The sequence below is a fragment of the Rhea pennata genome, chromosome 15, assembly GCF_028389875.1.
Source record: "Rhea pennata isolate bPtePen1 chromosome 15, bPtePen1.pri, whole genome shotgun sequence".
In the NCBI taxonomy this organism is placed as follows: domain Eukaryota; kingdom Metazoa; phylum Chordata; class Aves; order Rheiformes; family Rheidae; genus Rhea; species Rhea pennata.
This window is the reverse complement of record NC_084677.1, coordinates 13,464,389-13,485,238: the sequence shown is the minus strand read 5'-3', so window position 1 is coordinate 13,485,238 and position 20,850 is coordinate 13,464,389. Positions and strand designations below refer to the sequence as shown.

At 35.5% G+C, this 20,850-nt stretch overlaps 2 protein-coding genes across 7 annotated transcripts in view; one reads left to right on the top strand and one right to left on the bottom strand.

The window, feature by feature from the left end:
* The window catches only part of C15H7orf50 (chromosome 15 C7orf50 homolog), a 128,433-nt gene that overhangs the window by 31,599 nt on the left and 75,984 nt on the right, over positions 1–20,850 (top strand). Inside the window, exon 1 of one of the 4 annotated variants that reach the window (XM_062588408.1) lies at positions 16,606–16,684. The exons of the other annotated variants lie outside the window; for them this stretch is intronic. The gene's annotated coding sequence lies outside the window, so the exon portion shown is untranslated. Of the gene's footprint in view, positions 1–16,605; positions 16,685–20,850 lie in introns of those variants that run through there. 4 annotated transcript variants of the gene reach the window in all.
* The window catches only part of GPR146 (G protein-coupled receptor 146), a 50,395-nt gene continuing 41,138 nt past the window's right edge, over positions 11,594–20,850 (bottom strand). Inside the window, exons 1-2 of one of the 3 annotated variants that reach the window (XM_062588402.1) lie at positions 16,244–16,439; positions 11,594–13,552 (exon numbers count right to left, since the gene is read on the bottom strand). In XM_062588402.1, coding sequence (XP_062444386.1) covers positions 12,507–13,508 — 1,002 coding nt within the window. In that variant the 5' untranslated portion in view covers positions 13,509–13,552; positions 16,244–16,439 and the 3' untranslated portion in view covers positions 11,594–12,506. Of the gene's footprint in view, positions 13,553–15,814; positions 15,839–16,243; positions 16,440–20,850 lie in introns of those variants that run through there. The other 2 variants (XM_062588403.1, XM_062588401.1) reach the window with 2 other exon arrangements.

Sequence of the window (20,850 nt, the reverse complement as noted above, 5' to 3'; positions counted from 1 at the left end):
CAATATGCAGAATATTCCTTGTGACATTCAGCCCTTCGTGGGCATGTGCAGTTTCAACCACTGAAAAATACGCAAATAATTTGGGGGTGGGGGAGTTAATGAGGTATGTGAATTTATCCTTCCTGCTTTTACGAGGTCTGCCAACTTAAAAGATGGGGCACATTGCAGTGTACTAAAGATTGAAATGTAAAATACTGCACTCATTTTTCTTGGAATCTCACAACGACAAAATTCCTACATTTTGGAAAATATATGAGGTTGTAAAGGTTTAAGAAATCCTACCTTTAACTTCTGAAAAATGATCAATTTCTGAGAAACTGAAAGCTTATACTTCTACTTCTCCAAAATATAAATGATTTGGCAGTAACTGCACATAATCCTCAAGTAGCATTGCTGACGTGTTTCCTGCCTCATACAATTGCAGTGTGGTTAGGATTATCCAACAATGTTCATCCTTTAAAGGTCTGCTCTTAGGCATAGGCTACAGTCTTTTTCCAAGACCACTGAAGAATATTTTGCATATCTAACTATCACCACTTCAATGGGAGTTAATTACTTATAGAAAAACTGCCTTTAGTTTTACTCTACTTAAAGCTGAGCTTTATTACTAGTTTCAGTTTTATGAGGATGTTTCCCAGATGCAGTGTTTTATCTTGTGCAGTTCAAATGTTGTTAATGAAGGGAAAACTAAAAACTGTAAATTGCAACCTTAGCATCACAATTTTAACCTGTTACAATGAAAAAAGCATTATATTATAAAGTAAGATGAAACACTTACCTCTTCAAGAAAATGTTCCACAGATACAATTGGCTGAGGCTTTCACTGTGAATACTCAGATGAAATATAATTACTGTTTGGAGGAAACAGCCGTTTTATATTTATGCAGAAAGTAGAGTATGTTTTACAATCACTTCTTTAACTGCTGTACATCACGATGAAAAATCCAGACGCTCTCTGACTACAAAAACATTCAGTTCAGCAAAGGAAACAGGAACTCAGTTTAAGTGATTCAAACCATACACGTTGCATGTTTAGCAAACCTATGGTTTCATCATGTGACTTTAAAGTTCAAATTATCCTCTGCAGTGAGAGACTTCAAAACAGTAAAGTAGTGTTTCACCCAGCTATTTCTAAGTATGTGAGGCCATCCAGTGGATTTTTCTTCCTGTTCATGAAGTAATCCTGCTTAAATAGACCAGCCTCTGCAATTACTTTATTTTTTTTTTAAGTGTGCTATTTAGAAGTCATGAAAAGGAAAAGCCGGTTGAGTAAATATAAAACAAACCCCCTTACTAAACAAGACAAAAGCTTGACAAAAATCTTGTGCATGTCAGAAAAGTTAAGATCTTTTCTTAAAAATAGGGTGCTTCCTTGCTCCCCCCTGATTTTGTGTATCCTGGCTTTTGGAATACTCCAAATAATGTAAACATGCAATAAATTATTTTTCAAGATTTTCTACAATGACTGAAGTGTTGAAAGACAAGATTTTGAGTCTGTAGTATATTTTGAGTCTGTTTAAGCATCAGTCCTCTTAGTGACTTTGTCGAAGAGTGTTTTAAAACCCTCAGATATAAATGAGCAAGAAAGGATTGACATATGACAAGTTCATGCAGCCTTGTTGTTTGGAAGAGTGTCAGTCGCATCCTCCTTTCTCATACTAGCATACCCATGTTAAAGAACATTGTTCTTGTTGTATCTGTTGAAAATCTACAGTAAGTTCTGTAGGATGAGAAGATTATTTGTGGCCAGTGTTTGATCAGCTCTCTTTGTCTTCATTGTATCTTACCTGTTGCACTTTAATATGTTTTACCGAAAAACATGTTAAAATAGAGCCCAAATGCCTCAAAAGCAAGAAGTAACGTGAAACAAATGCATCTGCATCTAGATTTCAAAAATGAAGTTGCAGGTTGCCTGGGGAAAACTTTTCGGTATTAAGTTTACATTTTACCCAAAGATTAGCACTACTGCTCTAAATATGTTTCTGAAAGTAGGGATGGTCCTAGGTTGCTCTAATGGCCCAGAGATCTTCAGCTTTTGCGTGGTTTCCAATGAGCATACGTATTTGTGATTCAGAATACCCTAACTCCCTTACTGACATTTGTTTTGATCATGTTAGTGTAGTTGTTTGTTAAACAGGGTAGATTGTTTCCCTTTCATTTATAGTAGTTCCTTCTAGTTGTTACTGAAAAACTTCAAGCTGGCTGTGTAGTATACCTGTTTTTGTACATACCATTTATTTTTGAGGTATACCCAAATCCTGATTTTTTTTTTTTGTTGGTTCTCATTAATTTCACATAGTTAATAAGGGTTAAAGAAGAAATATGCATTTTAATAGTATACAAGTTAGATATTCTTTTTCTGTTGATTTTCAGGTGTAACTTTATTCTTCCTAAAACTTAGAGCTGTACAGAGATCACATTTAAACTGCCTAAACAAAGTCAAATGAATGTTTAGGAAATTGTAGGAAAACTTCAGAAAGTATTTGATCCTCAACTGGAAAATGCTAACTTGAGTTTTTAGCATCCAGAACAGATCATGTGCGTGCATGGGATAACTCTCAACGGTTGCTGTCCTTTTCACTGGAGCAATCTGCGTACTCATGTGATCCATCATGTTGGTCCTGCTGGGCAGCAGCGGGGAGTAATTTGGGGCCCTATTAAGTTTCATTATTCAACTGTATTTAGAGGGAAATAACGTTTATCATACTTTGTATTGAATCGGGCAATGACAGAGAGCCTGCAAAATAGCACACTACGATTTCAGTGCTGTACGTACATTAATTCAGAAAATAATATAGGAAATTATCCACATTTTACAGGTGTAGAAACTTGGCTTCTGGAAATTTATTCTCTTAAGTTGATGGAATAAATTGAAAGCCATAAGAGAAACAGCAGTTAGAAAATCTGTGTTTCCCAGCTCCATATTCTTTGTTCTGTTTAGATTTTGCTGATTTTCACATTGATAGCTGCAATTCTGCCTTGCCCATGAAAATGAACAAAACTTAATCAGAAATATCTTAACATGTATATGGTGTAGTTCTGTCAGCAACTAACTCTCCTGTTATTTTCAAACTCAATGCAATATTAAAAGAGAAGCAAAATATTGTTGTTTTTTGATCAGCTGTGCCTTTTCTTAAACAATAAAACAATTCAGCCTGATTTGCTTGAATGATCACAGGGTGCAAGTCATATGCAAACTGTGGCAAAACAAACTGGTGTTTAGTTATATAAATGAGGAGCTAATTCAACTTCTTGTAACAGTGCAAAACATGGTGGTTAAATGTGTGGGATGATGCATAAATTTAGTATTTTAATTACTGACTTAGTGATTTGTGATTAGTGATTAGTATGTATTAGCATATACACTGTCAGTGGATAAGGTTAATATGATAATGCTATTTTGGATAGGGTGGAGGCATAGAAAGGCAGAAGTTGTTGAAGTTAAATATTTGTGATATTCTGTAACAATATTTTAGGATTGGCTGATAACAGAATTGTACTAGCCACCTACAGTATGCTGCTGATAAAAATCTTGTTTATTTTTTAACCCATGTTATTCTTTTTCGTCAAAATACATTTATCCAGTGCAGAGTGGCTGAGATCATCATAAAGAAAGCAGATGTGAGACGCCTTTTTTTCTTACAACGGAAAACTACTGTTTCTTTAATTGTTCTGTATTACTGATGTGTTTGGTAGACTATAGATCAGTCTATACTAACTATAGTCAGACTATAACAGCAGGTTGAATTTTCAAGTGATGTCTCTTTCTCTCATAAACGTACAGACGAGAAACTCATCACTCTGCTAAAACAAATGCAGTTCAGGGCTACTAGCTCACGAGACGCTGAAATCATTGATACTTCAATCTGCATATTCTCTGACTTGAAGCAAATCTGTGCAGTGAAGTATTGCAGAGAAGGCAATTCTGGCTTGCTCACCTTTCTTCTGAATCATTGTGATCTGATCCCAATATTCAGTTGAGCAATACAGCTCTTGCTTGCTTGCTTTACAGCATCAAATAGCCGCCGCCATCGAGGCCTGAGAGACCAAAGGCTGCAGTAGGCTTGCGGTCAGTCTTGGACTGGACAGCTCTAGACCAACGGTTGCTGTTAGGAAGCTAACCTTGCACGAAAAGCTTGATGTCTCTTTTTAGACTTACCCTGTCTTCTCCTGCTCTTGATTAGTTTATCTTTTCTTGCCTCTTTGATGTAAGGTTATGATTAAGGTAACTATGTCTATGTAGTATGATAGGAATGGTTTGGAATATCCAATAGCTGTTACTGCCCATTCCCTGCTGTACTCTGATTAAGATGAAAATCAATGGCTTTGTGATTGGAATTCTGAATTGTGAAATAGTTCACTTTTTTCATAAATAATTTTCATGAACTACTATATATTTCCATCTTAATTTTTCTCTAGTGTAATTAAATAACAACAAATAACTTGTGAGAGATATTAACCACGGAGCCTGGCTAGTTAAAGATGCTTTGATGGTCTATTCAAGGACTGAGCTTACACATTAGAGGCTTTTCTTTGTGGCATTTTAGCACCTCAAGGCCACTTGCTGTTAATGCAGTGACTCAAGATTCCTGGAAAAAATTCCCACCTTATGCTTGAGAAGAAACTGTATACTGAGGCTTCTGTTACAATGATGCAGAGTTGAAAGTATTTCTGTAAAATTGTTCTTGTGAAAGGTTTTACCTTTAATTTTAGGTATATTTAGTCTTTTATTACGTGGCAGCAAGCTAATTTATGTCCTTGATTAAAAGAACATGGAACTGTAGGTCTTTGACATAAAAACACTGAGGAAGTTTGTACACAGAAACTGGAATTGCTAGCTCTGAAAAATTTAAAGGAATTTTACTTATAGTTGCATTTTATAACAAAAACTTTGTATGCCTTCATTGTATTATATTCCTTGCATGTTTGGTTTGGTTGTGTTGTGGGTTTATTTAATGGAATTCAAATACTTTTGCTTTTTCATGGTAACTGAGGCTTTATGGGTCTTAGCAGTAGCATTTGGATACGTAGATGCTTTGATTACATATGGTACTTTGCTGGAAAGCTGATTCAACTTCTTTATCGGCAAATAAAAAATCTGAGTATAAGGTACATGGAGCTATGTGAATTTTTTAAATATGACAGTCTTTCTGGCTGGGTTTGGAACTTTAAGGATAGGGTTAGAAAAGCAGAAATTGGAGATGCTGATATATAGACACTGCTATTAGTAACTACCTAAGCCTCAGAGGCTGATTTCCTAGTCTCCCTTTGTATTCCAGAACAGCCCTGCTCTGCACTGATTGCTGCCTTCCCACCTCAGAATTGCTTGCCTGTGATTCACCATTAGTAATTTCATATTGGTTTATTTGGCATTATTTGTAATTGTTTATAAAAAGTATTTTATTATTACTAGAAAATACATATAGTATTACTCTAAAGTAGTGTTTCTATCAATCACAAAATAAATTCCTAAGTATGATCATCTAGACAACTCAGCTATGACAGCTCAGAAAGTGCCTGTATTTCCAAATAATACTCTACTTTTAATATAGAGTGGAAAAAAACTTTCTGTAATTAGAATAATTTTTATAAGAGATCTGATCTCTGCATAGCACTGCAGGTGCTAGAATGATAATTTAAGGAGAATTTAATTGTGCCTGGCTGACCTGAAAATGTTTAGAAATTTAGTTTAATTAATAATTAATATCAATAAAGTGTGAAATCCATTTGTTTGTGAACTAGTGAAACCATAACTTTAATTAGAAAGAATAATAATGTTCTGGAGCTGAATGGGAATGGCACTTCCTTTGATCTTTGAGCACCTTGTCATCCACCATGACTAGTTCTTCCGAATGGGTCATAGAAAAATGCAAGACATGTACTTTTTAAAATAAATTTCTCTCTTGTGAATAACCAAAGTTTATAGTCTGGTTAAATGTATGTTATAGTCACACAATTCTTTTTTTTTTTTTGAGGTTTGTTTCTTGGTATAGGATTTTTCTCATCTCTACTTCATCCTTACAACAGCAGTTTGTTGTAAAAGTTGTGGTTAATTTTGTTTCTTCTCACAAGTACTGGTAGCAATACTCTTACTGCTTGCAGACAGGACCAGCTCGTATGTACATATGCTTAAACGAGAACCTGGGACTGATCCCCCCCCCCCCACACACACACGCAATGATTAACTTAAATCCTTTAATTAGCTTTACTAATCTTACTGCTTTAGTAAATGTAAACTGCAAGAGTATTCAGCTAGAGACCACCAGATGGAGTCTCTAAAGCATTTTCCATCAAGGCTTTGATATTGTTGCAGTACCAATACCAGACATGTAGATAGTCATAAGTAGGAGAACATCTTTTTGGTGTCTGTGGGATTTGTGATAAAAACACTTTAATTAAGGAGTTTAATAATGCATTTGTAAAGGTTAACTTTAGTTATCCAGTCTAACATTTTGGCTGTATTTTCGTAGCAGAATTACACCTACTGTGGGACCTTTTTGGATCCAAACTGATACGTTCTTGCAAGAAGTCTCCCATTGTAAATCTGTATTCTCTTTGTTCTCCTATTAGTTCTCTCTTCAGGACTCTGAGATGACAGTATTTATGCTGTTTCTTATTTATCTTTCCATATAATGCATCATCAAATACTCTACTAAGAATCTGATACTTTCCAAATCTGTTGTTGGCATGGTTTGTAATTATATAAGAACTTGACCTATTGTAGATTGTAGATAGTATTGAGTATACTTGTGAACGTAATTAAAAATGACAATTCTTTATAAGGAAGGAATATAAGGAGCTTGCATGGACTGCAAGAAAAAAGCTTGGGCGGAAGCAAGTGGATTGACAAAATAGATAACAAACTGTCCTCTCTCCTGATGGAAAAATAATGTATGCAGAATATGTCAAAGTGTTCTGATATACAGCAGTAAGTCAAAGGAAATAAAAGAGAGGAAACACTTCACACTTCAAATTTGTTGCCATGGTAGTCTGCACAGCTGTTTTTGTACATTTAGATTGCTTTCACTTAGGAAGAATATTGTATGATATAGTCAGAAATACATGTGGTTTTGCTTACTAAAAAGCTGCAAAAGATAATCTTAGCGCATATGTTTCAGATTCATCAGTGTGTTGAGCACTTTACAACTGCAAAAACTTAGGCAAATGTGCTCTGCAAAGTCTTTTTAGTTAACAGAAGAACTGATCCTAGATGAGAACTTTGGAGTAACATTTTCAATTATATACTTGCCCAGCACAAAACCAAGATTAGTCCAATCTTGGTTTAAAAACAAAAGTTACATTCCCTTGAGTTCTCTGGTATAGGTGTCATATTTTCTTGTCAACCTTGATGCTTATTTTTCTATTGTATGATACAGTTGAATAGATAGTCTGTGACTGCTACAAAACATGCTTGTCTTCGGTGAATCCTTTTTGTACTGATGGAAAAGGATTGATTCTGATGCTATGTTGGCCTGTTGTACCAGTGCAAACTTATTGACTTGGGTGATGGCATCTGATCAGTTGAGTTTACTTGTATTTATGTTGAAGTTCATGCTTTGCAAAACCGTTACTAGTTACTTGCTGCTTGTTACTTGCAGCTAGTTACTTGCTGCTTATTAATGAGCTGCATTTTCATTAAGATCCTCCAAGTCTATTTTATATAAAAGGGATTTTACTTACCAAGATGAGAAATATGGCCTTTTTACAAGAAATGATTGTAGCATAGTATGGTCTGAGGATTGAAGCATCAGAAAATTACTGCTCACTGTTTTTGTTTAGAAATGTTGGCTCTCCAATTGAAAGGAGTAAAAAATAATCTTTAAACCATTGTATTGGAAGTAAAGACTTCTTGTGAGTTACTAGACTTTGATTAAATGGTGTAATACTACTATTCCTATTTTCACAATTGCTTTTTCCATTTATTTTCACTGAAACTTAATGCTGTTAAGTGTCTCAGACTGTTTTGTTATTATGGAATAGATTCCTAACATATTCAAGTTTGTTTTTAATAATTTACCAATAACCATTTAAAATAGTTACTTCACTTACTGTCAGCATACACTTTACAGGGAACTAATTAATAATTTTGAATGTATAACCACATATGTATTTTCATATATATGTGTGGTAAAGTTATGATCCATGGTAACTGATAATTCTGATCATATGTAGTGGCTACTGCAATAAATGTGTTATCAAGAATGTTTAAAAACTCTTAGAGGTAAATTGTCTTTGCAGTGTCAGAGGTATATATTATTACATCAATGTTGTTCAGGGAACCAAGAGAAGTTCTGCAGGGAGTTGATTTCTGTGATCTCATCTGTGGCAGCCCAGAGGAGGTGATGTGACAAGGACATGGGCAATGTATGCCATTCATCACTAACCTTGTATTTTTGGGGTATGATATTAGTCCATCCTTTTAGTTGCAGAATTCTTTATATAAAAAGGTTGTAGTTTGGGAGGGGTGGTGGTAGAGTAGTTATATTTTCATTTTGGTTTGAGGGATTTCTTTTTACTTTCATTCCGAGCCAATTTCATGCTGATGAATAATGAGATTTGAATGATGTTAGAATTGTGATCTGGAAAAAATGGTAATTCAATATACTTGATTTGACATTCAAGTCATGTAGTTTTTCATGATTTAATTCAGTGAAGCAACACTAGTTTAACCTCATCTACAGTTGGGTTTTTATCAAGAAGGCAAAAAAAAATTTACTAGATAGACTTTAACACTTAGGCATTTTATTAAGAATGTTGTACGAGTCAGTAGTTTCGCCATGAAGCTTTGCATTTCTATAGTTTTATGACATGATACTGAAGATTCTGTCTCCTTATTTTAATAGAGACAGAAATTTTTGAGTGGTTGACTGCTTTCTTTCATTAACTGAGCATTACTTCTTCAGAAACCACCTCAGTTTGATTCTCAAACAAACTTACGAAATGAGGATCTGTACTCAGAGATCAGTCAACAAGAACCTGTCTGGAACTAGTTTTATTAATAACTTAAGGAGAAGCAGAGGTGAACATTTTTGTTGGTTTATTGATTTGATTTAATTGGCTCTTCAGCAAGAGGACTGTAAGTCATAGATCAACTCAAATATTAAATTTAATTTTGTGAGAAAATAATACTGTTAATAATGGCACTTAACTTGTGCTTACTTTCTCATATACAGTATATACATACAGTAGCATACAGTATACTTCATTTTTCAGAGGTTTACATTTAAATGATACTTTAAGAAATAATTTAATAAATTCTTTGCAGATTCTTTTTACATCAGTAGACTGATTTTTATCTTGCACATATATACCATACTTTATTCATATTTATGTAAATGCAAAGTAGGTAAGCCCATATTTACAAAGTCATCAAAAACCTTCAGGTATTGAAATGGAAAGGCCTCGTTTTTAGAACTTTGTATATTAAAGATCTGTCCATAATAGTTCCCTGTATTTATGATACCATGTATTTTCTAAGTATTTAATGCACATGCTCATCTAGCCTTTTTTGTATAAATATTGCAAAGTTGTTATTTTTTGGAATGTCACTTTTTAAGAGATACCAAGTTGAGGGTATTGCAAGCGTTGAGAATTTCCTTAAGAGAACAGCAGTTAGTCATTCCATGGCACAGTTTCTTTGAGGCAACTGATATATCACCTTAACACTTTAAAACATTTATTGAGTCCATAGTAATCTCATTCATTAAATTATAAAAGTTGTTTGTCTACACGATTGCCATCACATTTGGTATATTAACAAGGATATATGCAAAAATACCTAACTTTTCTGAAATAAAAAGGACATCAGAAAAACTCAAAATTGAGATTTAAAGAGTAAATTATATAAAACTTGTTCTTTCTCCATCTTTTAAATTGCAGCTTCCATTTTACTAAACAAATCCATTTATAATTTCAAATCATCATGATATAATTTGAGCTGTGATAAGACTCAGTCTAGTGAAGTAAATGCATGGTGAATAGTATCAAGGATAGAGTAAAAGAACAAGTAGGGAAGGGAACAGAGGAGCAAACTTAAACAAGAAAATCAAATAGAACAGCATGTGCAGATAGAAAACAAGAAAAAATCTCAAGAGAAGTAATAAAAAAATGGTCTGAAGCAGGGAACGTAACATGGAGAGAAAAGAACAGAAATAAATATGCCATTCAGTCCTATTGGACACAATAAGGAAGATGGAAGATAAGTTGGGAGAAGGAGGAAATAGAAGAAAACAATGTAGAAGTTAAAATTGCACTTAATGCTGTCTGTCAGCCACACTGTCCTGGCAGCAGCCCAGTTTTGTAAGCCTGTATTCACACCAGATAAGCTAGTTCCTCCCTGCTGGAATTTGTTTTCCTGCATAATAGGAGAAAATTTCTTTAACAACTTCTACATGAAAAGTTTAATGTACTGCTTTAGGAAGATGAATTTTCCTCTGGTAGGAAGAAGAGGAGCCTATTTGTCAGACAGCTGTAAGGAAAGATTTCTTTCTTCTGCACTGCTGTGTGGAAAGTGAACTTGAATGCTTAAAAATTAGAGTGTAGCTTGCAGTTCTTAGAAAAGCTCTTATACTGGGTGGATGGGGATGGGAAAGAAGGGAAAGAAAAAGACAATGGTTTACCAAAACACAAAAAAGCCAGCGTTATGTCAGCAGAGAGCCTCCACAGGCTGTCACATCAATGAGACACGATGATAAAGGCTTCCTGCCTTAACATGGTTTTAATCAACATGCTAAAACTATGAAGTAAATTGATATAATTGTGCTGGATAGTTTTCATGCAGGAAAACCACCACAGAAATAGATGATTTAATGTATAGAGTTTTAAGGGTTTTTTTAAAAAAAGTTTCCGTCTGCTGCAAGATGCTACAAGATCTGAGAAGGCCGTGACCTCACCTACTTCCCCCTTAAAGTTTATGCAGGTCTCTATGCTGATAAATTAGGACAAATTATCAGATAAAATTGTGCTATGACCAACGGACAAGGTTTAACTCTGTTTCTACTCCTTGTTTTTTCTATACCAGAAGCTTGAAAAGCCACACTTGTTGAAGTCATGTGGAGTTTGAGTTGTGACAGATGAGTCAATGAAATGACTATGCCATGTTAAAGCAGGGCCAGTGCCAAAGCTGTCATGCTGCCCCAAACCGATGCAGAATATGGCTTTAACTTCTGCTCCCTCTGCCGTTCGTAATGCAACACCAGTTATAGCTTATTCTTTGGGTCAACATTTCCTAATTTTTTACTGTGGGTTAACTGATGCCCCACTGCATCCAATTTACCTGCAGCATGTTTGTTTCTCATATATTTCAAGTACTCTCCAAACTGTGAAATTTGGCATTCTGCCCTGGGTTTCTTTATCACCTCTGCAATACCAGGAGAGGCACTCCATTTCTAAGAGGTTAGCAGATGCTGACTGAAATGCATACATACTGCTCCCATTTTAAAATGTACTATGTATTGTATTGACCTAGTATGATCTAGTAGATCTTACTCTAGTATGTATTGATTTTATATGGTTTCCAAACCTCCAGTGATGCCCTAGATTAAAGAGAAGTTAATTTATTTGTTGCAAACATATCCCTTGAAAATACAAAATGTTAATCATAAACATATTTATTTTTAAGATAATTACTCTTGGTACATGAACATATGTGGACCATAACACTCAGCCAGACATTCTTTACTAGTTAAATTTTAATTTAACTTTGTAAACCTCTGTGTCCTTCATTTTAATGTGCAGATAAAACATCTCTCAGTTCCCCTACAATTTGTTAATAAATATTTCTGAACTGTTGAAATGTTTTAGGATGCAAACAAAGCACTGGAAAAATAATGAAAAAAAAGTTAATTGTTAGATCTAGAAAAAATTGATTTAAAATAGGTGCTAAATCTTAGGTTAGTTTGTGTGAGAATATAATTTCTGAAAATGGTAAATTAGGTGTTTTTAGAGGGGATTCAGTGATGGAGAAGGAAATTAAATAATGTAATTTATAATTAACATATTACATTTTGGACTTACATAATTGAGTAATACAATCTTTACTAAAGATCACCTAGATCATCTTCATTGAAAAATGCTATTTACTTCATCAAGGATAGCACTGTTAGTTATTTCTTTGTACAGAAAGTAAGAAAATTCCTTTTTCTGTACAAGATACAAAGTGCTGTGTCTTCAGTCAAGACTTCAATTAACTGCTTAGTTATTTCTCCAGGAAGAAATATTAGGACTATGAAGACAGAGCTTATGCTTTGTAACCAGTTCAGTGCACTGAATATATTAGGTGTCACAGGTATTACAGCACATAGGCCAGAGCCTTACAAAATTTCTGCAAACACTTAACTATTTGAAAATTAAGACTGTGTCTCATTTATCTGTAACTGAAGGCTCCTTCTAACCCCCTGGTTCGGACCCTCACATAAATGATTCTGAGTGCCAACACAGCAGTATCACAGCCTGAGAACTGGTATACAAAGGACTATAGCAACGGAGCACCAGAGATATTTTCATACCTACGTCATAACTTGCTGTACTACTGTGCGTTCATGAGAACACCCTTGATTCCCACAATGTATTTTTTTAAGCAGGCGTCGTAATTTGTTGGGAAAGTTTTTGTTAATGTATCTGTAGAGCAGAGGCATTACAAAGCTGCTTGAAAAAGCCAAAAATTTTGATAAAATCTTGGTAAAATGTAATATTCGACCGTAATTCTCATCCGCTAGTCTTCCTTTTGCATTAGTAAATGTGCTTACCAAAAGAGTTACATAATAGGGTGTCCATAACGTGAACTGTGTACAGACTGTGGCAATCAAAAGCCTATGCACCGATGGATCTAATCGTCCAGTGTCTTGATCCAGTGGTGTAGCCTCTTTGCGTATTCGCAAAATTAATACAAGTGCATACAGTACAGCAATAGCTGGTACAACATACCCGATAAAGACCATAATGGCATCTGCTGCCTCTTTGTTCTGCATCTTGGAACATTCAATTATTTTAGTGGATACATGATTGCAGACGTAGAATAGAAGAGATGAGAAACTCGTAAGCATAGCTCCGCCCCATATGAATCCACAAACATGTTTCGTGTTGTACACACTTGACATATAAGTTCTAGGTAGAGCACGTTCAATGTAGTAGTCCAGACTGAGCAATGTAGTAGAGTACATGGTAACTAAAGACGAAACGTTGAATAAAATAAGTAAGGTAATATAAACTTCATTGTTAGAATTCCAGATGGCCCATTTTGTATTGGCAAGACCTAGAAGGTACATTGGTGCCAGAGCGTTGATGATGAGACCAGCAATGGCAATATTGACAAAGTAAACATCTGGCATAGTCATAGTTGCTTTGTTATAGAGGTTAACCAGGACCAGCAAGCCATTGTAACAAAGGCCAATTGGAAAACATATAATGAGGTAGAAAAGGGAAAAGATGGAAAGCGCAAGATGGAAGTCATGGCAGAGATGCTGGTCCTCACTGTTCTCCGTAGTATTTAATGTTTCACAGCTCCACATAGTGATTTTAGCTTTTTTATCTTCTCTGCTGGTTACCAGCTTTTCTGTAGAGAGAGAAATGAGAGTATTGTTCAAATATTACGTTCTATGTTAAATGCAATGTAGTACGAAGAAAACATATAAAGATTATACTTGAGGTAAGTCAATGACTAAAATGCGCTTTGGTCTTGTTAGTCTAGAAGAAAGTCATCTGTAGCTCGGAACTTCATGAGATTAGTAAATGTACTGAAATTTTACTTTTAAAAATGAAATTAGCAAATGACTCATTACAGGACACTCAACAATTAATCACAGACTCTACGTTTCTCTTTACATCAGTATTTTAAGATTAGTACACTTTAAGTTGCTAAACAGCATCTTTAATACATCTACTAATTATGTAACAGAACAATGACTGAAGAACTGAAGGATGTAAGATGAGCCACAAATCTGAGCAATAAACTGAAGAATATAGTTCTCTGTCATGTTCTGTGGCAAAGTAAATATAAATAAGATGATAACTCTTCAGGTGAAAACTTAGGAGGCACAACTGAGGAGGTGCAGTGGGAGTGGATATACACCAAGTCAGTGTAAAGTTGACAAACACTAGAGGAAATTGGGGAATGTAGTGATTTTTTTATGGGTCTAGTCATACTCCAAACCTATAATACAACTATTTAGCTCAGAAAAAAACAATGGACCTCTGTAGTCCAGGGAACCTAATATCACAGCAGCCTGACTTTCCGAAAAGGCAAGAATTATCTTTTCTTCTCAAAAGAGCCTGACTTCTTTTAAAAATATGCTAATTTCAGTAGATATTGTCCAGCTGTCTTTATCAGTAAAGAGGTAATGTTCTAACTGAAATCAGTAAACTTCTCAAAGCAATCATGAAAAGTGTCTTTCCAAAATGCTGAAGTAAATAATCTCTAAAGTACAACTACAAACATTCACAGCCTTAAAATCATCATTATTATTCCTGTTAGGCCATTTCTGGGACAGAATTTATGTGGCAGATGATTCCCCACATCAAGTGTGTTCTGGTAGTGTCAGATACTTAACATTATTTTGTGTTCTTTCCCTTTAATATGTATAAAAATAAAAGTACACATACAATTCTTTCCAAAATAGAGTGAGGACAAGATTTAATCAAATCCACAGTGAAGATTGTGCAATTAAAATGAATGCTGCTAGAAAATATGCTGTATTTAATGAACCATACAGCTAAATTATACAGTTGGGGGTTTCTAAACATAAAAAGATATATGGCTGTATCTCACCAGTGCTAATCCTTGACACTTAATGCTGTACTCTAGTACAGGATTGGTTCCAGAATCTGTAAAATTCCATTTTTACTTCCAATTATGGTTGTTCTTGCGCACGTTTTTCTAAATATCATCAGTCTGTGCCAAAATTAAGGCTAAAAATACAGCAATTTTCGTTGAACAAACAATTTTCTTATTCCACCATTACATATTGGCTTTTCTGAGATAAGTGATTTTTGTGGCAGCAGTGCAAGATGAAATTCAGTTGTATTCAAAGTTTGCTTTTACCATTATGGAAAACCTTTTTGCTTTTTTCAAGTTGTTCTTTAGCTGTAGCATGGCATGTGTGTAACAAAGTATCGAATGTTTATATTGACCCTTCAATCTGCATATTATTTTTCAGCACTGAAAACAACTCAGTTTATTTTTAGGAAGTGACCATTGTTTAAAATGTTCCTTTTTTAATTAAAAAAAAAAAAAAAAAAAAAAAAAAAAAAGCTGTTCCGCACAGTTGAGGGCGACCAAAATTGCATCTCATTGAACTGTTATGGCTTGATTCAACCAAAGCAACAGCCTGGAACCAGATATTGCAAATATATGCATTACAGTGAGCGCAAGGGTGACTAAGCCCAGGCATGGATACGATCACGTACCTCCATTATGTAGGTTTATCCTTAAGCATGTAGCTTTGATTACTCCAGACTGAATTACATCAGCCACAGAATACTTGCCTATATTGTCTCTGAATGCGATCAGTACAGTTTTTGCTACCCCGCTTTGTAATTTAGAGAGGCATGTCTGCTTCCGTGATTGTTTTTAAAAATTACCCCATTTGCTTTATATCCTGTAAATGCAGTTAAATAAGACCCCTCTGTTTTAACAACAGAAACAGTAAGAAATTTATTTTAATTACAAAATGACAGAACTGAACCTCAGAAATGAGCAAAAATAAAGTCCACAGTAAACATATTTTCTGAAGAGATTTGTTGTTAATGATTTCCGAACCACCAGATGAGGTATTTTTGCCATCAATGCAATAATCATCTACTTTTACATGTCACTTACCTGAGAAACCGCTGTAGCTGTTTGCTATCCTGTATAGGCCCAATTCAGCATTTCTTACCCAGAAATGTCATTTGTCATTTTACAGGCACTTTTGCCTTCACAGACTTACGTTTGGGTGAGTCCTTAGGGCACTACAAATGAAACAGGTTGATTTGATAAATCTAAACCAAGTGCTTCTCTAACCAGAAGTTGTTTTCAAGCTCAGGTTCATCTGCATAAATCAGCTCTGTAGTCCTCCTGCTCACTGTATTGATTCAGCCTTCCCTAACGTTTTGTTCTGAATTTGCTGTTTATACACTTTCACCCTACTTAAAACCAGAATGTAAAATGTAGAATTAGAAGTAAAAGAGCTTCCTCCCGGCTGCTGCTCTCGCCCCAGGTCCGCTCGCGCGGCCCCAGCCGCAGCAGCCGTGTTTCCCAGCCTCTTACCTTTCCTTCACGTTTCACATTCCTTTGTGCCGTGCGATCCGCAGGCGTTCGCTAAGCAGCGTTTCCAGGGAAGGAAGGAGGCTGAACAGCCTTGGCTTGTTTCGCTTTGGAAACATTGTGCCCGCCGGCCCGCAGCGCGCGTGCGGCGCGCTCCGCCGGCTGTGCGCGCTGCACTTGTTTTTCCCCTAGTAACTTACTCACGAGTTTCTGCTTGGCTTGGCAGGCGGCAGCCGCCCCTCCCTTGCTCTGTTTACAGCCCGTTTCAAGAAGTGAGAGGCTGCGCTCCGGGGGGAGTGAACTGTTGGATTAAACTCAGCTTAGTGGTTGGGTTTCAGCTTTACTACTTAAACTATACTGGTTCCTGGAGCAAACAGCTTCGTTACGGTGCTGGCACTGGTGTCTGTGTTCTTTTTTGACCTTTGGGAATGTGTTTCATTCTCTGTAAGTGGACTGGGCAGCTATGGCTCAAGAGCACGTGTTTTCTTTTTAACCTGTGATAAGAAAATAGAGCTTTGAGGTTTTATTTTTATTTGGTATGCATCTTGACCTGTATTTAAGAATATTGTACTAATGCGGTACACAAATGCTAGTGCTACTTACAAAGGTGAGCTGACTTGTAATATAAGCTAGGAAGAAAAGTTTTGATTTACTTGGAATTTGGTGGGGTTTTGGTGTTGTAAAGAGGCATTAAGACATAACATGAGCCTCACTGTGATAGTATCTTTTGCTTCCTTTTTTTAAAAATTAAGAGGTGGTTTTTCTCAACCTATTTGCATAAACCATCAGGTAATGGAAGTGAGAGTGTGTTGTCACTTGAAAGCATTTGTGAACTGTGGGTTGATAATTTAAATTATTTCATACTGAATTTTGTACTGAGGAAGTTCTGTTTTTTATATGGAAACTGCTCAGGCTAGTGAACTGACCTTATTACCTACTTCATTGATAGCACTAAATAAAACTAAGAGCAGCCTTACTTTTTCTCTATTCATTGTCTTAGAGATTCTGAGTTTTTATTCCGTAATAAATGAACACCAATGAAAAAAAATCACTGAATTTGAAAGTTAAATTCAGGAGGTGTTTATCGGATAAATAATAGAGACACACTAAAAATGATTACTCAGTTTCTATTGACTTACCATTCTCTAGTGCAATTTGTTTATTTAGGCAATGTCACTACTTCTTGGTTTGTACCTAGCATTTCATTCTGAATATTATAAAACCTCTGCAACTCCCTGATGACAGAAAAAATGATACATTTCTATTTGTTAAATGATACATGGACAAAATTGCATACACGCTATGGATAACTGTGTTACAAGCCACCATCAAGTCCTTGCTGCCTCAAAACTTAAAGAAGGAATGTCATGTTTAGTGAGGAGGCAGCAAAGTAGGAAAAATACTAGTTAGCACGTACTTTTAGAGCTTTAGATACTTAACTGAAAGCCAATTTTTCTACATGTCATAAAAATTAAAGGTGACTTTAGATAAGAATTTTGAGGAAGTATTTAAGGAAAAATTCTTAGTATGCAAATTAAGAGCACATGGTGGCAAAAATTATTTTAGAAAGGATGCATAGAACAGCCTTTTACATTAATGAATGAGAAAAAATGAAATGCTGCTTAGTTGCACTATAGAGTCAATAGCTGCAGTTGAATTTTTCTTCAGAGATCTATAGTGTATCACTAAGTTGTAGAGCGGGATGGTTAACAATTTAAAGCATGGTCATTCTAAACTGATTATTTTACTGGATTTTAAAACAATTATCCATTCGTAGTAGTATCTCTTGCTGTGCAGATTTTTTTTTTGTAGAAAATAATTTGTCTACTTGCTTTATTAAGTTATCATCTGTATGTGAAATAGCTGTTACCTAGATTATCTATTGAATATGTGTTTTCACAAGCTGTAATATCATTATAAGACATATGTAGCTAATAAAGTAGTCACATGTAAACTGAGTCTCCAAACAGGCCTAAGATTCATACCTTCATCAGGTCTTGTACAGTTCCCGCAGTATCTATTAATTTGTACAGAAACTAGAAAAAAAAGCACACTGCGCAGTAAAGGCTGAGAGCTGTGCAGGGCTTTGGACTACCTCATTTGCTTGAGATCATGACTGAGAAAACTGAAAAGCTTTGCCAGCAATATCACATACATGCATCAGCCATGACTTAGTTACTCATCAGTGTTTGTAAATTTAGCAAGTTATATTCTAAATATTATTATTTATTGATTAATCTTAAGAAAATGCGTGATTGGTATTTCTGGATAGCAGTCCTCCCACAATTAGTTGTTCCTCAACTATTTGAGGTACACCCTTAGTTGTACACCCTTTGAACTCCTCAAGTAGGGGAGAGAGCAGCGTCACACTACTGTTATCTCTGAGTCTGGACGATGTGGCATTTTTTTAGGCTAACTAGTTTATATACATGCCATAGGGATTAACAGAAGACTTGTTGGCCAGATGTACAGAAAGTACAACTAGATAGTGCAGGTTAGATGTGAGAGGGGAAAAAATGCAGTAGTGCTGGCGAGTAGGTTTCTGGCTACGCTTTATTTATGTAGTCGCAGAGTTGCCATTGTACAATGATATGGCTCAGATAAAATGCTTTTAACATTAGTGTAGAAGAAAATCCTGCTTGATGCAGGGTGCTGGGCTGAAAAACAGGCCTCTTCCAACCCTGTCATTTATGTTTTTATGGTGCAATCACTGACCAGTTTGATGGATGGGATGTTTGTAATTGATATTGGTTCCATTTTCTAATGCAGTTAATTCAGTGCAGTATGATATGAAAGAAGCTATGACTAAATCACAGAAATAACTAATATAAAAGTAGCATTGAATCTAAACCCATTTTGTATGTTTAAAAAATACAAATAAAAAAGGAAGAGTAAGTCAGTTGGAAGAGGGATGGTTTTATTCATTCTACAGTCCTAGCTCTTTTTGCCCCAGTCGTGTGAGAATGAGTGAGAAGTAACATGGAGCAAAGGGCTTGCCAACCCTGGCAAGCTAATTCACAGAAACAGAAGACCTTCCCGCCTCCTTAGTCCCACACATTTCACCTTCATTATTAGACTCCTTTTTTTCTTTTAAAATGCATTCTCTTTGCTGTACAAATCTGCTTTGATAGAAGCATAAGCAAAAAAAAAAAAAAAAAAAGTAAAAAGAAAAGCCTTCACCTTTGACTCTGTCTGTCCAGCTTTTGCCTACTCCCAGTTAATTATGCACAATTTATGAGTGTTGTGAGCCCATTTCCAGCTTTATCGCTTATTACCTCCTCCTCAGTCCACTGCTATTCCTTAGGAGTTCCTTCTGGCCAGACCTAAATGCTTCTATACATTTCCATTTGTTTTTCAAAAATCTTAGTTTTCACATCTGCCTGACCATTGTATTCCTCTTTATCTCTTCCTGATGCCTCCATTACTGTTAACACTACACCTCCCATCATTTGGTCATACGATATATATAGTATCATATTGGACTCATCACAGCATTATCCTAGTATGATACTCTTCTCACTTTTTTCTTCCCTGTTGCTCTTTTGCGAGACATCTCAGTCTGCCTTGGACACATTCTTAGGCATGACCAGCCAACAATAAAAATTGAATTCTCAGAAACTAAGGGTGTATTTCTTGGACACATTGGACGAGCACAGAGATCCTCATACATCTAAAATCAGTCTTCTGCTATGGTCATCCTTTGAGGTTATTCACTTAAAACTGTTTTTTCCAGAACTTCTGAATATATGTTGTCCTCAGAACACTTCAGAACTTAGCTCTGTCCCATGGGTCCCTCTCTGTCACTTGCTACCTGATCCTTCTCCTTGTTCCACAGATGTTAGCAACCCTTTCACTCGTTTATTCTTTTATTCTGTAAGCACTGCTTGATGGTAAATCACCCTGCTTTGCAGCTACCTTGTTATTCAAATCCCACTCCTGCCATGATAAACTGCTTACTGATTTGGTCTATTAGTCACCTAATAATAATATGCAATTTTTAGCTTTTAACATTTTTTATTATTATTAATATAAATTATTAACAATTTGTCAGTTGCATTGTGCAGATTTCGTTTCTATTTAGATTGTTCAGCTCTTTGGGAATCCAAGTTCATGTAAGGCCTTGTCAGAACTGATCTCTGCAAATTGCTGTCACGTAATCAATAAGCATTAAGAAATGAGATCAGATGCTTCTATGGTTTGGAAGGGAGGAAAACTTAAATCTAGATAATGGCAACTGATTTTTCAATGTGTGCACCTTATGTATATTACATTAGAACTGAAGAACTTTCTTCTCTCTTCAAAGTCTGTACAGTATTACTCAAAGCAATACATACTGTCTTAATCAGAAGGGGGTAACTGTATTTGCTTTCTTTTCTCCTTTTTTTTCCCCCCTCTCATTTTCTAAGAAGCTTAAAACTTTTGAGGACACATAAGATACTCAAAAGAAAAAAAAAAGTTTAATTACTCTGGAAAACATAATAGAAACTGCTAAAGGGTGTTTTTAAGAGACAAATTCTTAGATCTGTTAGTGAGTGGCAGTGTGGTAGCAATCTGGAAAGCCTTAATAACAAAGTAGTATGGGACTAAAAGAGGCATGCATATATTTTTTA